Source organism: Hyalella azteca, unplaced genomic scaffold (assembly GCF_000764305.2).
Source record: "Hyalella azteca isolate HAZT.00-mixed unplaced genomic scaffold, Hazt_2.0.2 contig2211, whole genome shotgun sequence".
NCBI lineage: Eukaryota > Metazoa > Arthropoda > Malacostraca > Amphipoda > Hyalellidae > Hyalella > Hyalella azteca.
Window position 1 is genome coordinate 92081 of NW_025932495.1, and position 15043 is coordinate 107123.

The following is a 15043-nucleotide window of genomic DNA, read 5'->3' on the forward strand; positions in this document are numbered from 1 at the left end:
CGACATCCCAGCCACCATCAGCCAAACTGCAAAGGCAGGTAAGTAAATTATACTGAATTATAAAGGCATTAATTGCACACGGCTTAAGTGAAGTTAAGAGCTACAATCACATATCAAGAAATATTAATCGTAAAGCTATGTAAAGTCCTTCATGATGCTTAATTTAAAAAGTTAAGTGAAATATTCAACGTCAGTCATTTTATTTACATATTTTTTTATTGCAATCGTAGTGATTCATAAGAAAACAGGTTCATTTACGCACGGCTTCTCAGTCTTTGAAGGGAATGTGGGCCGTGGCGGCACAGTGCGAAAACAATGCCTTTTGAAATTCTCACGAGAAAACGTCTTTTTCGAATTCTCAAGCTTTGGGCTCACCAAAAACAGCTTGCTGAGCAACATCTTCAACAACAGGTGATAATGCGTGATTAACATAAGATAATTATCTCAAACGCAAGGAAAGATTTGTATTAATGTCAGTTTGGGTCCACAATTCGAATTTTCAACATAACTATAGGAAATATTATATGCAATGAAATAATTTTCCGGTTATCCATTTCAACTTTAACGGTAAATTTAGAAAATAAATAGAAAGTAATTTTGGGGTCTGCTAACTGAGGAGGCCTTTAAATATCTCCTTTAAAATTTCCTAATTAAAATTTCAGAAATCTGACCTCTTGAAGCCACAAATAATCTAGCTGACATCGTTTCAACTTTCAGAATTCAGCAGTTGCGAGAAAGCGGTATAGTGGAACGTGAGTTTCTCAGGCGCTTCCGACCGACGTGCGTCGTGTTCAGCCCGAGCCCAGCGGCAAGCGAGGCGATTGGTTTGGAAAAACTGGAAGGAATTTTTATAGTCTGGCTCGGTGCGGTGGTGGCTACGTGCATCGTGTTCGCTGTGGAGGTTTGGATCAGCAAAAGAACTTCAAAGAAAATTGCGGGTGAGAAAAAGGCTTCGGTTAATCAAGTGGAAAAAATTGTGTCGGATGAACTGCAAGACACACGATCACAGGATGAAGAAAAGTTATAAGTGATGATTAAAAATCAGATGAACTAGAAGACTGAAAAGCGATTAGTAGAAAGAGGACGCTTTAACAAAATAATGCGATCAATTAACATTACTGTTACCAAAATGATCAAGGGTACGTCGGTGACGCATGTCAGTTTGTACTGCAGGTACATGGTGATAAAATAGTTAACGTCAAGACTACACATAACACAACATAGTGATGTCGGCGCTAAAGAGTAAGCCTGATGTGGCCTGTCGCCGATTCTTGAACTTTTCGTGACTTCTGCAAAGAAGATACAAAATCGTGTCATTTGACCAGATCTTTTCAAGACTGACGATAGTTTGAAATAGCTACTAGACTTTCACCGGGTTCGATATGGTGCTAGGCATTTCAAGTCTGAACATATATTTTTCCATAGCTTTATCTAGTCTGTTCTTGAACGCGTTCATACACGGAGCGCCAACTATGTAATCAGGGAGGCTGTTCCACATGTCGGTGATTCGAAGCGAGAAGAAATTTTGTCGGGTGTACAAGTTGCAGCGCAGTTTTTTAGTTTATTGCCGTGGCCCTGGTGTTGGTAGCCGCTTTCACTGTGGAAGAGCAGTTGTCCGCAAGGAATATTACATCCTCGACCATGCCAGTGCCAGCGCTACGTACGCTGAGAACGATAATTAATGTTAATTATTTTCAGAATGCCAATGTTGGTGTAAACGTAATCAAGATGACCTTATGACCTTATGATGAGTTTGGGACTTTCTAGTCCCCTGTCACGCTAATTCGCCGCCTTCGTCGTCCTCTGTCTCCGAGTCGTTCGTTGCAAGGCTGATCGCCCTCCCTCTGGTCGAGATGTAACGCTGGACTTGTTCCGTCAATTTGCCCTACTTTGGGCCAGCTGATGCAAGATGCTGACGCTTTTCACTTGCTGAGGGAAGTTTCCCATAAATGAATAATCAGGAATCTTTCTCAACCAATTGTCTAGTCGTCTCTTGAATTTGGTGGCAACTCACAATCCAAGGGCAACTCACATCCTCAGCACTCTAGGCAAGGCATCAAAGAGCCTCGGTCCTGCCACGGACAGTGATCACTTACGAAGAATCTGTACTCTGGCCGCGGCTCAGTTAGTAAATGGGGGAATCCTATAGTCTTCCCCTCCTTTCGATGTAATATATCACTATTCTGGAGTTCTCATTCTCAAAATCTTGAGCCAGTCCGGTTATCTTCCAAGTGTACAGTATGATGTACCTCTCTCTTCTCCTCTCGAGTGAGTACAGTCCCAAGTGTTTCAATCTTCCACAGTAGTCCAGCTCCAGCTCCTTCATACTGCTAATCCAGGACGTGAAGGTCCGCTGGACTGACTTCAGTTTCCGCGCCGCTCCCGCCTTGGGCAGCGGACTCCCCGCCGCTCCCAAAGTTGGCAGCAATACTCAAGTTTTGTGAGCGTGAGGGCTCTGAAGAGTGTAATCCCTAGTGCTGCTTCTCTGGTTCGAAATGTCCGGCAGATCCATCCCATCCGATGCCTGCTTCGCGCGACTACTTCCTCGATGTGATCATCGAACGCCGCTTTGGTACCATCAACAAACCGAGATCTCGAATTAGTTTCTTCTCCTCAATTACTGTGTTATCTGATGCCAAGTAGCGATGTGGCATCCCGGTCTCTTTGCGGACTCTGTATCTCATTACTTCGAACTTGATGCCGTTGAACTGCATATTGTTCAATAGGGCCTAATCGTAGGTTGTCGACAAGTTATCCTGTAACCTCTTGCAATCCAAGTCATCTGTGATCTTCATCAGCACTCTTTCATCGTTCGCAAAAGACGATGTAGATGCGTGGGTAAGCTCGGAGTCGATATGGGCAATGTGGATGAGGAAGAGGATCGGTCCAAGCACTGAGCCATTTGGAAGACCGTTTTTCACCCTCGCTTTAGTGTTTCCAATTGCGACAGCTTAATTTGTACTCTAGCAGTAAGGACGTTGTAAATCCACCTTTGCAGGCTTCCTCCTACCCCCAACAGCCTCAGATTTCTGAAGAGCAGCCCATGGTCAACTTTGTCAAAAGCTTTAGCAAAGTCCAGATAAACTACGTCCACGCCAGCTCCCTCCTCCAGCTGAGCCACAAGGCGATGATGGTGCTCCAGTAAATGTGACAAACAGGAACGATTAAGTCAGAAACCATGTTGTCCATTATTATACAGGTCAGCCTCTTCCATATACTGGGAAAAGCCTCCTGGCTACTACCTTTTCAAATACCTTGATCACATGTGAGGTCAAGGTCACAGGTCTGTAAATTTAGGGTCTATCCTTCGAATTTCCTTTGTGAATTGACGTAATCAGTCCCACTTTGAGGCCCACAGGGATAATTCCCTCCGTCATCGAGGCTTTCCAGAGCATTGTGCTTCCCTTCAGTGCTCCCATCACACTTCTTCAGGTGCACTGCCTGAACTCCATCGGGTCCTGGTGCTGAAAACGTCGCCAGTTCTTTGATACTCATATTTATATCTTCTGGTCTAAACTCAATGTTCTCCAACCCCCTACCGCCTTGCAGCTTCTGGAGAACTTCAATTTCATTCTCCTCTCTTGAGTAGCGGGGTTACTGAACACTGAACTCACACATGCCATGGTCATCTCCGACAAAGACTTCGTTATCCTTCAGCGGGTCCACTGGCATTTTTATTTTAGCCTTGGACTGAGCGTATTTAAAAACATACTTGGGGTTTTCTCAAATGACCTTAAACACTCGCTCATCAGTAGCTTGTTCTTCCATCCAGTGCTAGTCCTCTGATTTCGATTCCCTTGTGCAAATCTACTAGCTTCTGTCTCCTCAGTTGACTTTGGATTCAACTTTTTGTTTATTTAATAGCTTTCGTTTTCTCGTGAGGATTCGTCGGTCTCCCGGAAGGCTGCGGACTTTGGGGCCTGTTTTTCTCGAGGTATGACGTACACATAACTGTGCTAGTTTCTCACATAGTTTTGTGTAGATTCCCTCAGCATTCATATCATGAAACTATTCTCTCCATTCGATTTCGTAAATTTCATACCAAATTGCCAGTCAATCCGTTATTCGATGGTGGAAGTTAAGTCCTGCCAGTCCCTCTTGGGGTATAGACCTGGGCTGGGATTCAATTCCAATTATTGTATCCACCATCACTTAGCGATGATCAGAAGGTGAGGTCGATGTAGATTCCCTCAGCATTCATATCATGAAACTATTCTCTTAATTCGATTTCGTAAATTTCATACCAAATTGCCAGTCAATCCGTTATTCGATGGTGGAAGTTAAGTCCTGCCAGTCCCTCTTGGGGTATAGACCTGGGCTGGGATTCAATTCCAATTATTGTATCCACCATCACTTAGCGATGATCAGAAGGTGAGGTCGGGTCAACCCGAACGTCAACCACCATTCTTTCATTACTAGTGAAGAAGAGATGGTGGATATTGTGTTTCCTTGTCGACAGCCGCACTTGGTGACTGAGCAAGTGTTCCGCAGCAAACTTCACTAGTGTGGGCTTATTGACTTCTGTCGCGGTCATCGATCTCTAAGCCGCCAGGGCTTGTTCAATGGATACGTGGGAGACTTAAGTTCCCCCCAAATATCAACCTGGGGGCTGGATCACCTAGTTCAGCCACCCTGGTCTCTATTTCCTTAAGGGTTTTGTTAAAATTTTACGGTGGATGCCTATTTCAGCCAACTCCGAACATGGTGAAATACTGAAACTCAGTGTATCCCAAGGTGCGGGGCGCCCCACCACATATTTTTAATATATGATTTCATTTACATAGAAAGTAATCACTGTAACGTTAAACAAAACAACAAGTTTTAAAGCACATTGCGAAGATCGAACTGCTGTCGTCGAAGCGCGGTTCCCTGTCTGTAGGCTGGTATCTTAGATTGAATGGAACTTTGTTTTGGCGGACGAAATGCACTATATTTCTTCCGTTACCTTTAATGCAGTTATAGGGATAGCAGACATTAATGTTGCTGGCACCAATTAAATTGTAAATTAGCAGATAGCAGATAGGCATATAATATATACAGCAGCATCCAACGCAACTATGTAAAAAAACACGGGTATCCTGGTTGATTTCCTTGGGTATCGGTACCAATACTCTAATAATGATCCCGTTTTGAATTTTCACCACCACGTGCACATAACGACAGCAATTAAGTTTTTAAAATGGTTCTAGAACATACACACAATTGCACTTCAATTCCTCATCTTGAACGTTGTTCACCGTTGTCATAAATTCTTATACAAACTGGTAGGAGTCAGCTAGCAGTTCAATTAGGTTTGAATTTTATTCCTCAATATTTTCGTGCTATAATTGACGAAGAATGAAATACACAAAAATTGAGAAATGAGCAGAAAATCATGAAAGCCTATGTCATGTAAGAGTTGAAGTAATTTCGGACTGATATTTTCGAAATAATGTTGGAGAATTGTCAATAAGTTGTGAACACCTTCCGCATTGCCAAAATTAGTAGTCGTGAGAGCAAGGTCGCTGTTAGTGGTGTAGTAAATGATTCCACCACGTATTTTGAGCTTAATGAAGTAACGAAAAAAATATGTTAATTCCAGTAGAGAAAATTTAGGCCGGACTGGCCACATTGTTCTCTCAATGGATTTTTGATGAAAATAGTCTGTCCCAATATGATATATATGATGAAAGCCTTATCACCAAGAATTGAAAGCGAAGGAAACGTCAAGATAATTCAACGTATTTTTATTGAAAATATTTCGGAGACTATTTCGTGAAAGTACTCCTCTGAGTGTGAATTAAGATAAGGCTTGGAAAGTGGCCGAATTCGTTCGAACCTGCCACATGCTATCCAAGTAGACTAATGCTATAGATACGTATGACGACAGCCTGTTTGTTGTACAACTCACTGTCCAATGTCACTGCACCCAGATTCACAAATACATGATTGTCTCACGGCTTGAGTTCTAGTTTTTTCTGCTCGAAATTTTAGAACAACAATAAGCTGAAGGTAACACATGTAATCGAGTTCCAGCGTCCGCTCACAAGTCTTGCAGTGTCAGTCGTACAGGCTGAAACGCTTTCTAGGTGCCATAAAGTTCAACACGCTAGACGCGTTTCACATTTGTTTTTCGGCGTCTCGATATTCTATTTATAAGTCGCTAATTCGTGCGCTAGAGTCTATACGACTTCAAAGAGCCTTTCAACCAGAAGCTGCGCAAAGCATGAAGGGGTTGGTGGTGGACTACTGATCGAAGATTCTCAAAGTAAAAATTGATAAGACCATGATATACACATAATTTTATTCTATTTAATTCCACGTTTTTCATCGGTCCACGCGCTAACTCGATGTCAATATAACATCTTCTCTTGCTTCAAGAAGGCTTATTAATTTATGATTTTTGTGGCTCAATTGAGCTATTTGAAATGTCCTTTTTGTTAATGGCTTAGCTCGACGTAAATAATCATCTCCGAGACATTTAGATTCCAAAGGTCAAGATGAACAGGTATGTTTACGCAATTAGTGCCGACTTCTAAACGACGTAATTCTGTCGAGCAATTTTTTAAACCACTATCACAAACGATAGTACAAAAACTGTCCTCATAAATGCAAGAAAAACAATTTTAAATAAAATAAATCTTAGGTTGGTTAAGTGTCTTTTACTAGATGATAAATTTAACTAAAAAGGGTTTTTATTTTTTAAGGGGCATTTAATTGCGCGGGTTATTGCCAACGGCATTGAGGAGAAAGTAGAATGTTCCCAGTAGCATAAAATTGAACTGACGAAGTTGATTGTTTATTCATGATCAAAGTAGGCTCTTTCTATATTAAATTTCCATTTTAGTATCTCTAATGCAATGATATTTTCATTTTAAACGATTCTTTATTATGTGGATAATCTGCCAAATTGACTATAAAAGAGATTCAGTTCAATTCTTACGATGTACATTACATTAATGAACACCATCATCACTGCCAGTGAAAACTATAAATATGATTTTTAACGCTTCGCTTGCGAAGCCAATTCCATTATTGCGGCTTTAGTGCTCGGCCAGAGACATGTGGTGTTTGTTTCAACTCTACAGTTAGTTTCTCAGTCTAGTGATTCAAACTCGATCTTCCAGTTGAATTAAATTAACCGTGTAATTAGAACGAATATTGCTCCAAAGTAAAGGAAATCTATAAAGTCAAGTATTTATTTACTTTTCAGGACGGCGCGACAAAGTCCCGCGCGCCTCGAAATAGGCACTCAATGTAGCATGGATACCAAACTACAGGCTTCTGTAGCTTAATCCAATCAAGGATGCTAGCAGCAACTTGTAGCGCACCTCTACGTACAATGTTAGGAGGGTAACTGAGCTCAGATGCCAGGCAGCAGCCAGATACACCAAGATATGTAGTCTTGCCGCTGTAATTTTCTACGGTCTATTTAGTGAAGGAACTCCACCCCCCGCCTCCCATTAAAGCCCGGCCATCTGCGTCAATATTGCCGTACATGGATCGAAGTAGTATCGTTGGAAAGCTCAGAATGTCAGCATCAAGATGAGACTAAGCATGTAACTGCAGCACAACTCAAGTAGAAACTATATTCAAAGATTTCAGCAGCTAATTACTTTATATCTAATTACTTAAAGAACTCTCCCACCCGCTTCCCTTTAAAGAGACGTCATGAACGTAAATATTGGCGTAGAGCGATGGCAGTGGTACCATTGGAAAGAGCAGAATTCCAGCTTTCAGATGAGCACAAAAACCGGAAAACGCCAAAATTGAAAATTTTAGGGTAGTCGGTCCCCTTAAAGGAAATCTATAAAGTCAAGTATTTATTTTAGGTAAAAACAGTATAGTCCCAAAGTCGAATTCACACTGCTGTGAAATGAAATTCAAGGAGAGAATTTTTTATTAAATATTCATTTGTAACTTATCGTCATGAGTATCTCTACTAAATCTAATAAATACGATTCCCAGATAAATTGTATGGTCAAAACGAAGCGCGGTCCTAAATTTGCTAGTTTAATAACGCGCTAAAGAGAGTCTAAGGACCTTTGAGCAGAAGCTGCCGCATGCCCAAATTCTGATAGGGTTAGTGGAGTGTTCATGATCAAAGATCAAATTAGTTAAAATTGATACGATTACAATATCAGCATAACTGGATCGCAATTCGTCCGTTAATTTACATTGACCCTGTTGCGAGCTCGATGTAAGTACAACATCTTCTGCTCACAGAATGCTCTTTAATATATCATTCATGTAGCTCAATTGAGCGGTTAGCAGTAATAAAGTTTGCGTGGCGTTGCTGAATGCCAGCAATAATTCCAAGACATTTGAGTTCCACAGGTCAAGATGATGCATGGAATCACATGTGCGTTTCTGAAAGTAAGTCGAGTTCTTATGAACGGATACTAAAATGCATCAAAGATACTTGCTATTTATAATTTCTTGCACCATCATTGACTATTACACCGCAGTGTTTACAGAAGTGACATGTTTAAATTAATTAAATGGTAGTTGTGTTTGGGTAGGTTATTCTTAAAGTTCACTCAAATTTCTCTTTTCTCGCATGCTAGTTATTATAAGCGACGGCAAGAAAATAGCTATAGAATTGCTCCTTTCATAATAAATCTGACCTTTTAGTGCATCTATGCAATGACAATAAAATTTTAAAATGTCCTTTCATTGATGGATAATCACTCACAGTCACTTATATATAAGAGGATGGGGAGTGTTGCGCAATTTCAGCTCAGTTCGTTTCTGACGCTGTTAAAACGCATTGCAATTTTGTGAATCAGCAGAAATTCCGAACAATATTCCTTGCACGAACAAATTATCGGAAGCGAAGCATTCGAAAAATTTCAATTCGGCTCCAGTACATCGGGCTAGAGGAAATGGGTAACTTGATATTAGGTTTAATCACTTTATTTCTTGGGGTTACCACACAATCGAGTTTTACAGGTGATTCAAATCAATCCAACGTAACAGTTCGAAATACGGTGAAAAATCTGGCAAATTTCGAAAGAGAAAATTCATTCGATTTTACACTGAACAAAGAAAAGAATGTTCTTAATCATTTGGATTACATCCAGCATCATGCTTTGTTGAACTATCGTGGCAATTTGAATGCCTCTATAGTTAAAGCAAATGATATGTTGGATATGGACACAAATGAGAAACAGAAGAACACCACAATCACTGCACGTGATGAATTTGACTGTGATTACTTCGATGACAAAGAAGATATCATTAGCGACGATAATGACGAAGAAGAAGAAGAAGAGGAACAAGAAGAAGAAGAAGAAAGAGAGGAACAAGAAGAAGAAGCAAAAACTGCTGCCTGGACCTCTGCTTTCGCCGGAGTCATGCACGCAGAGCTCGGCCTGAGGCACGCGGTGATCGTCGCGCCTCTACACCACGTCTCTGCTTCCAGTGAGTCCAGCGCGTGCTCTCTGTTGAAGCCAGTCTCTGGTTTGAGTAAATTCACTGTGTTATTGGATTAAATATTTTATCGAATACAAGTATATAAATAAAATCAGATCCTAGCTCTAACGAAATTAATGAAGTCCCAAATTCGAATTCCCACTGAGCAAAAAGAATCAAATTCAGTGTGAATGCTATCTAAAAAATATATCTGTCTCTTAATCACATAAGACCATTCATTGAATCTAATGCATAAAATTTCCATCTGATTTGTATAAATTGTCTAAACCTGACAAATAAATTAATAAATGTATTTGTCTAAACCTGACAAATAAATTATTTTTCTTAAGGGAGCAATTAAGTAATTTTAAATGAACACTCAAGTCTATTCCTGCAGCTTTGAAATATTTACTTTCTAACTATCAGAGACAACTTTCGTTTATAATACTCGGTTAATTTAAACCAGTTACTACTAACACTTGATCTGTTAAAAATATATATTGGATTTGTCCTACAATTTCCCTTTTTGTTTTTTTACCTTCAGTTATGGAGTCTCTCCAGCGCTCGCTCTAAAATGTATCTTCAAAATTATCTAGAATGCGTTTTGTGTACCGCAGAAATACCCCGAGTCGGCCAGAGCGCGATTCCAACATGCCGTTCTGACATCCCGAGGAAACTACTCTCTGAGGACAGTTCTGTATTGGCCGAGGGATGCGTTAACCTCACCAATCAGAGGTAGGGAGCGAGACCCTCTTAGCTAATATTAAATGAAGTTGGTGAAGAAAGTTGTAGTTAAATATTATGCAAGTATTAAAGCTTGAGATCCGAGATAAGATCTTTTGAATTCCATGCAATGGTTGACGGTAAAACTTCTACACTTGATACAAATGATGCATTAACTGATAATGCTTGTTCTTGGACTATTACTTTTCCCTCTTCGTAGTCGACGACGGACCTCTCATGCCAAGTCTCACTGAACTACAAGGAGTGCCCCTAAAAATTGCCATCGCTCAGGTACTACAGAAAAACGAGCTAATCATAAATCGGATACAGTTCATAATAACATTCATTAAACACTGCTTGATCAATTTCTTATCAACTCATGTACATTATTGTTCACCGATCACTCTCATATTTCTGCTTGTGTGGCAGGGCCAGAGAGAGGTTGGCCTGGTTACTTCGTCGCCAAAACAAGACCGTCTGGGAGGTTACCTGGGTAGCCTCATCCATCTTATTGCTGACTCAGCAAACTTTTCACCGCGCGTCGTTCAGGACAAGAGTGTCGGCAAACGCCTCGACAATGGCAGCTTTACTGGCGTTATCGGGCGCTTGCAAAGACGAGTATGTTTAAACAGCCCCGTGTTTATTAAGAAACTATTAGAATCAAGTTTTACCCAATATTTTTGATTAAATTATTCTACTGCCAGCGTTGAAGGGAGTGTTGCGAGTACGTCGAAAGCTGCTCTGGTAACAATTCTTCAATTGACCCAAATCTCGGACCCATGCGACAATATGGAAATGAGTTGACATTATGGTTACAACATATGGGCCCTACATTGCTGCTATATCACTCTGAATTTGTATGATATTGCCGTGTGGCTGCGATATTGTACACATAAAGCATAACCAGTAAAGAAATCAGTGGTGTTGGGCCAATATGGCGTTCATGTGGCAAAATAACATGACACTGGAAATCCATGTTGGGATTGATGTTGATGCATTAAACAACTTACAGAGCTCTGGCAATAAAAACCTATTGGACAACAAATATTTTAGTTCACAAAATTTCCTTAAACTCGAAAATTGCTGTTGATCTTGTATAACAATTCGGCCACTTGTGTAATGGTCATCGAATAATTCAATCGCATTCCGTGAATATTAATTTGAAATAATCGGATACTTTCGTTTTTGAAACCATTAAAGAATTATGGTTTTATTATAGAGTATATATTATTATACACATTTTTGCCATCAAATCACCACTGAAAATTCCAAGTTAAGCTTCACTTTGATGAATCCACTTGCTATGATATATGTGGAATCGAGATTTATTCGGAACAACGGCGTGAAAGCAGTGATCATCAGGTAGTGCTACTCTCGAGCATTAAGTCTTTGTTAGGTGATATCCTAGCCAGCACGAATTTTTGGCCAACGGGTGGTTCTTAGGCGGCCGTTGAATGGCCAGTGGTCGGCTGGAGCTACTTGGCCTCGCCGATGGCTTGCCATCTCTTATCACAGACCGAGTGGCTCACTGCAAGAGCCCTCGTGCGGTGCCAGCTGAGTATTTTACGGCCTCCGCCTCCCCACATTCCTTCCACGCCTTCATGGGAAATGTTTGTATTCGGTATTTTCAGTACACATGGTAGCATGATCGTTTGGATCGAGTTTTTTTTGTTTTAAAAAATGTCTACAACAAGCAGACTGATCAAGAAATGTCGGGTGTTCCAATCAGGGGGGAATAAAGAGCATGACCAATAATTGACCTCTCAAAAAAGTGAAGAGGTCGAACAATTCATGAACATTAATATTTAAAGTTGCTTGAAATTTTCCTCCATCAAAATTCTTTTCACATAAAGTTTACATATTTATGTTACTGTCCACAGAGTGAAAGTAATTAAGAGGAAAAGCATTGAGAAATTTAGAATATTATCTCGTTTACGAGTGGAGTTAATGTAGAGAAATTCGTTTAGAAATTTCTTAGCAACCAGGTAAGCTTGTTCGAGGTTTAGCGGCTCTTAATACCCCCTGCTTTTTAAATATCTTGAAAATGGCTTCAAAATTTTGCTGTGAATCCATTCCTGTTTGAATATATCTGGGCGAGACCAGGTTGTACGAAAATTGTGAATGCTAATCATATCGGCATATGCCTCATGTCTGCCTAGTTGTCCCAAACACCGAAGATACTGTAAGGAATAACATTTGCCAAATCACCCAGGAGGTGGACATAGGCCTGGCGTCATTCACCGTCTTGTTGAGGCGAGTGCCTGCGATGGATTTCACCGCGTATTTGCGGCGCAAGACGACGCGCTTCATTACAAAGGTGCCCGCCTACAAACGAGATCCCTTCATCTTGATAAACGTCTTCAAGATAGAGGTGAGTGTGGAATGTCGTTGTTCGAATTTCTAGTTCATGGTCGATGTACATGAACACTTCATAGACGTCGGTAGCCACAATCGTACAAATCAAGTTATTCCAATCAGGGGTGGTCCCTGCGTTTTGACGAACCGCCATGTAATAAAATTGCGTTGAGTGAAATGTTTTGTAATGCAAAATCAATATGTTCAGTGAAATGAAAAAAAATATATATATTGAAAGTGGAAGCACTGAATAGTTGCTGTAAGACTGTCTCGTTAACTAATTAATTTCGTATCAGACATGGCTGACGATGATTTTCTTCACCGGTTTCGGTTTCGTAATGCTGGCGATTCTTCTGGGCCCCTGCGGCGAATCAGAATTCTCAACAGAGGCGGAGACGACGTATGGAATGGAATATAAGAACATCAATCGTGGAAAAGAAATCATAGATTTGCCTCTGATTGAGGGGGACAGATCCGCGATTTTATATGCCAACGAAAAAATTATCGGAGAAAATGAGCGGGATTTTCAGGCGGATTGCCAGAAAGACTACGGCTTTCGTGATGAGCTCGGAGAAAATGTTCAAACTGGCGAAAACTTCCGCGATAATGAAGAGATGATTTACAATGGATTACCAAATACTCATCGTCAAAAGGAAGAAAGAAACGATTCATATCATCTCTCTCAAAAGGCTAAAATCTTAGCAATTTTCAGAAAAGTCACGCATTATTTCAACTGGGAAAAAGCAGGAGTGTTGTTGAAGACCATCACGTTACAGAGTAAGCGTTCGCAGATTCAAAGCTTGTATTGAATGATTGAATTTCCAGTTGAATTTCATGTTGAATAAAGAACTAACTTCTATCCCTGAACATTTAAATTTCGGCAAGAAATCGTTGTCATCCTCTCAGCACAGAATTATTGATACCCTCTGCTCCTCCTGACTGTTATCAATGGATCACATTTGTCTGCCCTCGAGCTGCTGTAGTTCACGTGTTTGCATACCCATTCATGTGCGTCACCCTAATCTGTAAGATGTTTCTTATATAACGTGGAGGGCACCTGCACCACCGAACAACAATGCTGCAACAGACTTGGCACACTTAACTCCACCAACTTCCATGCCTCACCAGATGTGGCACACCTGATCTCACCAACTTTAATGGTTGGGAATACCTAACCTCAAAAACTTTCATATCTCACTCGGTTTAGCACACACAACTCCACAAGCATTCATGCCTCACCAGATGTTTCGCACATAATCTCCCCAACTTTCATACCCCACTATATTTGTCACACCTAATTCCACAAAATTCATGCTTCACAAAATGTGTCACCCCTCAATCTCGCCAACTTTCACGGCCCACCAGGTTTGGCAAACCTAACCTCAGAAACTTTCATACCCCACCTGGTTTGACAAACCTAACCTCACTAACGCTCGTGCCCCACCAGATGTATCACACCAAACCTCCGAAACTTTCATCCCCACAAGGTTTGGAGCACCTAAACACAGAAACTTTTATGCCCCACCAGGTTTTGCACACCTAACCCAACAAACTTATCTGACCTAACCAGACATACGTATCTAGCTCACCAGATTTGGCACACTTAACCCCATAAACGTATTTACTCCATCTACCCCACCAAGTTTTGCACACCTAGCCTCTTAACCGTATCTATCCTTCTAGAAACAGGGAACTGGCCCCTCCGTCGCCCCGCACGCGTCTTGCTGCTATTCACCTCCTTCCTCGGCATGTTGTTGACGGCGAGCTACGCAGGCAGCCTGGTAGCCTACCTTTCGGTACCGCGCATGGAGCCTGTACCTGAAACCTTGCATCAGCTCAAACGCATGGACTACACCATCATACTCAATGCTGCATCGAATGAAATCGAAAATATTTTTGTGAGTCTCATCACGATTAATCTGTCATCTCTTGATAAGTCACCGTTCGATCCTTTTTAGATGCCTGGATGAGTGGCATTTCGATCCCTGATTGATGCCTGCATAAGCTGCATTTTAATCCCTTATTGACGCTTGGATGTGGAATATCCTGTTAACAGGAAACGACTCAGAGTGACCAATTGAAGCTAAGAGACAACGCGGTGGTGCTGAACGAGACGGCCGATACTGTACAGTATCTTCTCAAGAACAGCCGTACAGCCATCATAGGTCAGCTTTCAATCTATTTATGTTACTTTAATTTGTCTGTCACCCTTCGTCTCAATGAGGTCCGTAATTAATATGTATAAGTAAACCTCTCCCACAATTTTCCAGCAGGACTTGCGGCTGGTCTCTATGATTCAACATGAAATATCTTGCAAACTAACGAACGTAGCTCGATAAAACTTTGCACGTGCGTTTTATAAGGACCTAACAATGATATTTAGGTCATGATAAATTTTTTTTTCGCCTTCGTTCGCGTCGTATAAGACCATACGTAATTTTTATGAAGCATCATTACGCTTTTCAAGTTTACTCACGTCGCAAACGATGACTAAATCAAAAAAATATCACGGCCTAAACATCATTGTTAGGTTCTAATGAATGCATGTGCTTCATCGAGCTCATTTTATTAG

At 40.9% G+C, this 15043-nt stretch overlaps 1 protein-coding gene across 1 annotated transcript; it reads left to right on the forward strand.

The window, feature by feature from the left end:
• Positions 1 to 9335: 9335 nt before the first annotated feature.
• Positions 9336 to 14429, forward strand: LOC125179496. Its single transcript, XM_047885500.1, has 6 exons — positions 9336 to 9402; positions 10337 to 10407; positions 10546 to 10734; positions 12329 to 12487; positions 12768 to 13248; positions 14155 to 14429. The coding sequence occupies exons 1-6, from the start codon at positions 9336 to 9338 to the stop codon at positions 14427 to 14429; spliced, it is 1242 nt and encodes a 413-aa protein (XP_047741456.1).
• Positions 14430 to 15043: the final 614 nt, after the last annotated feature.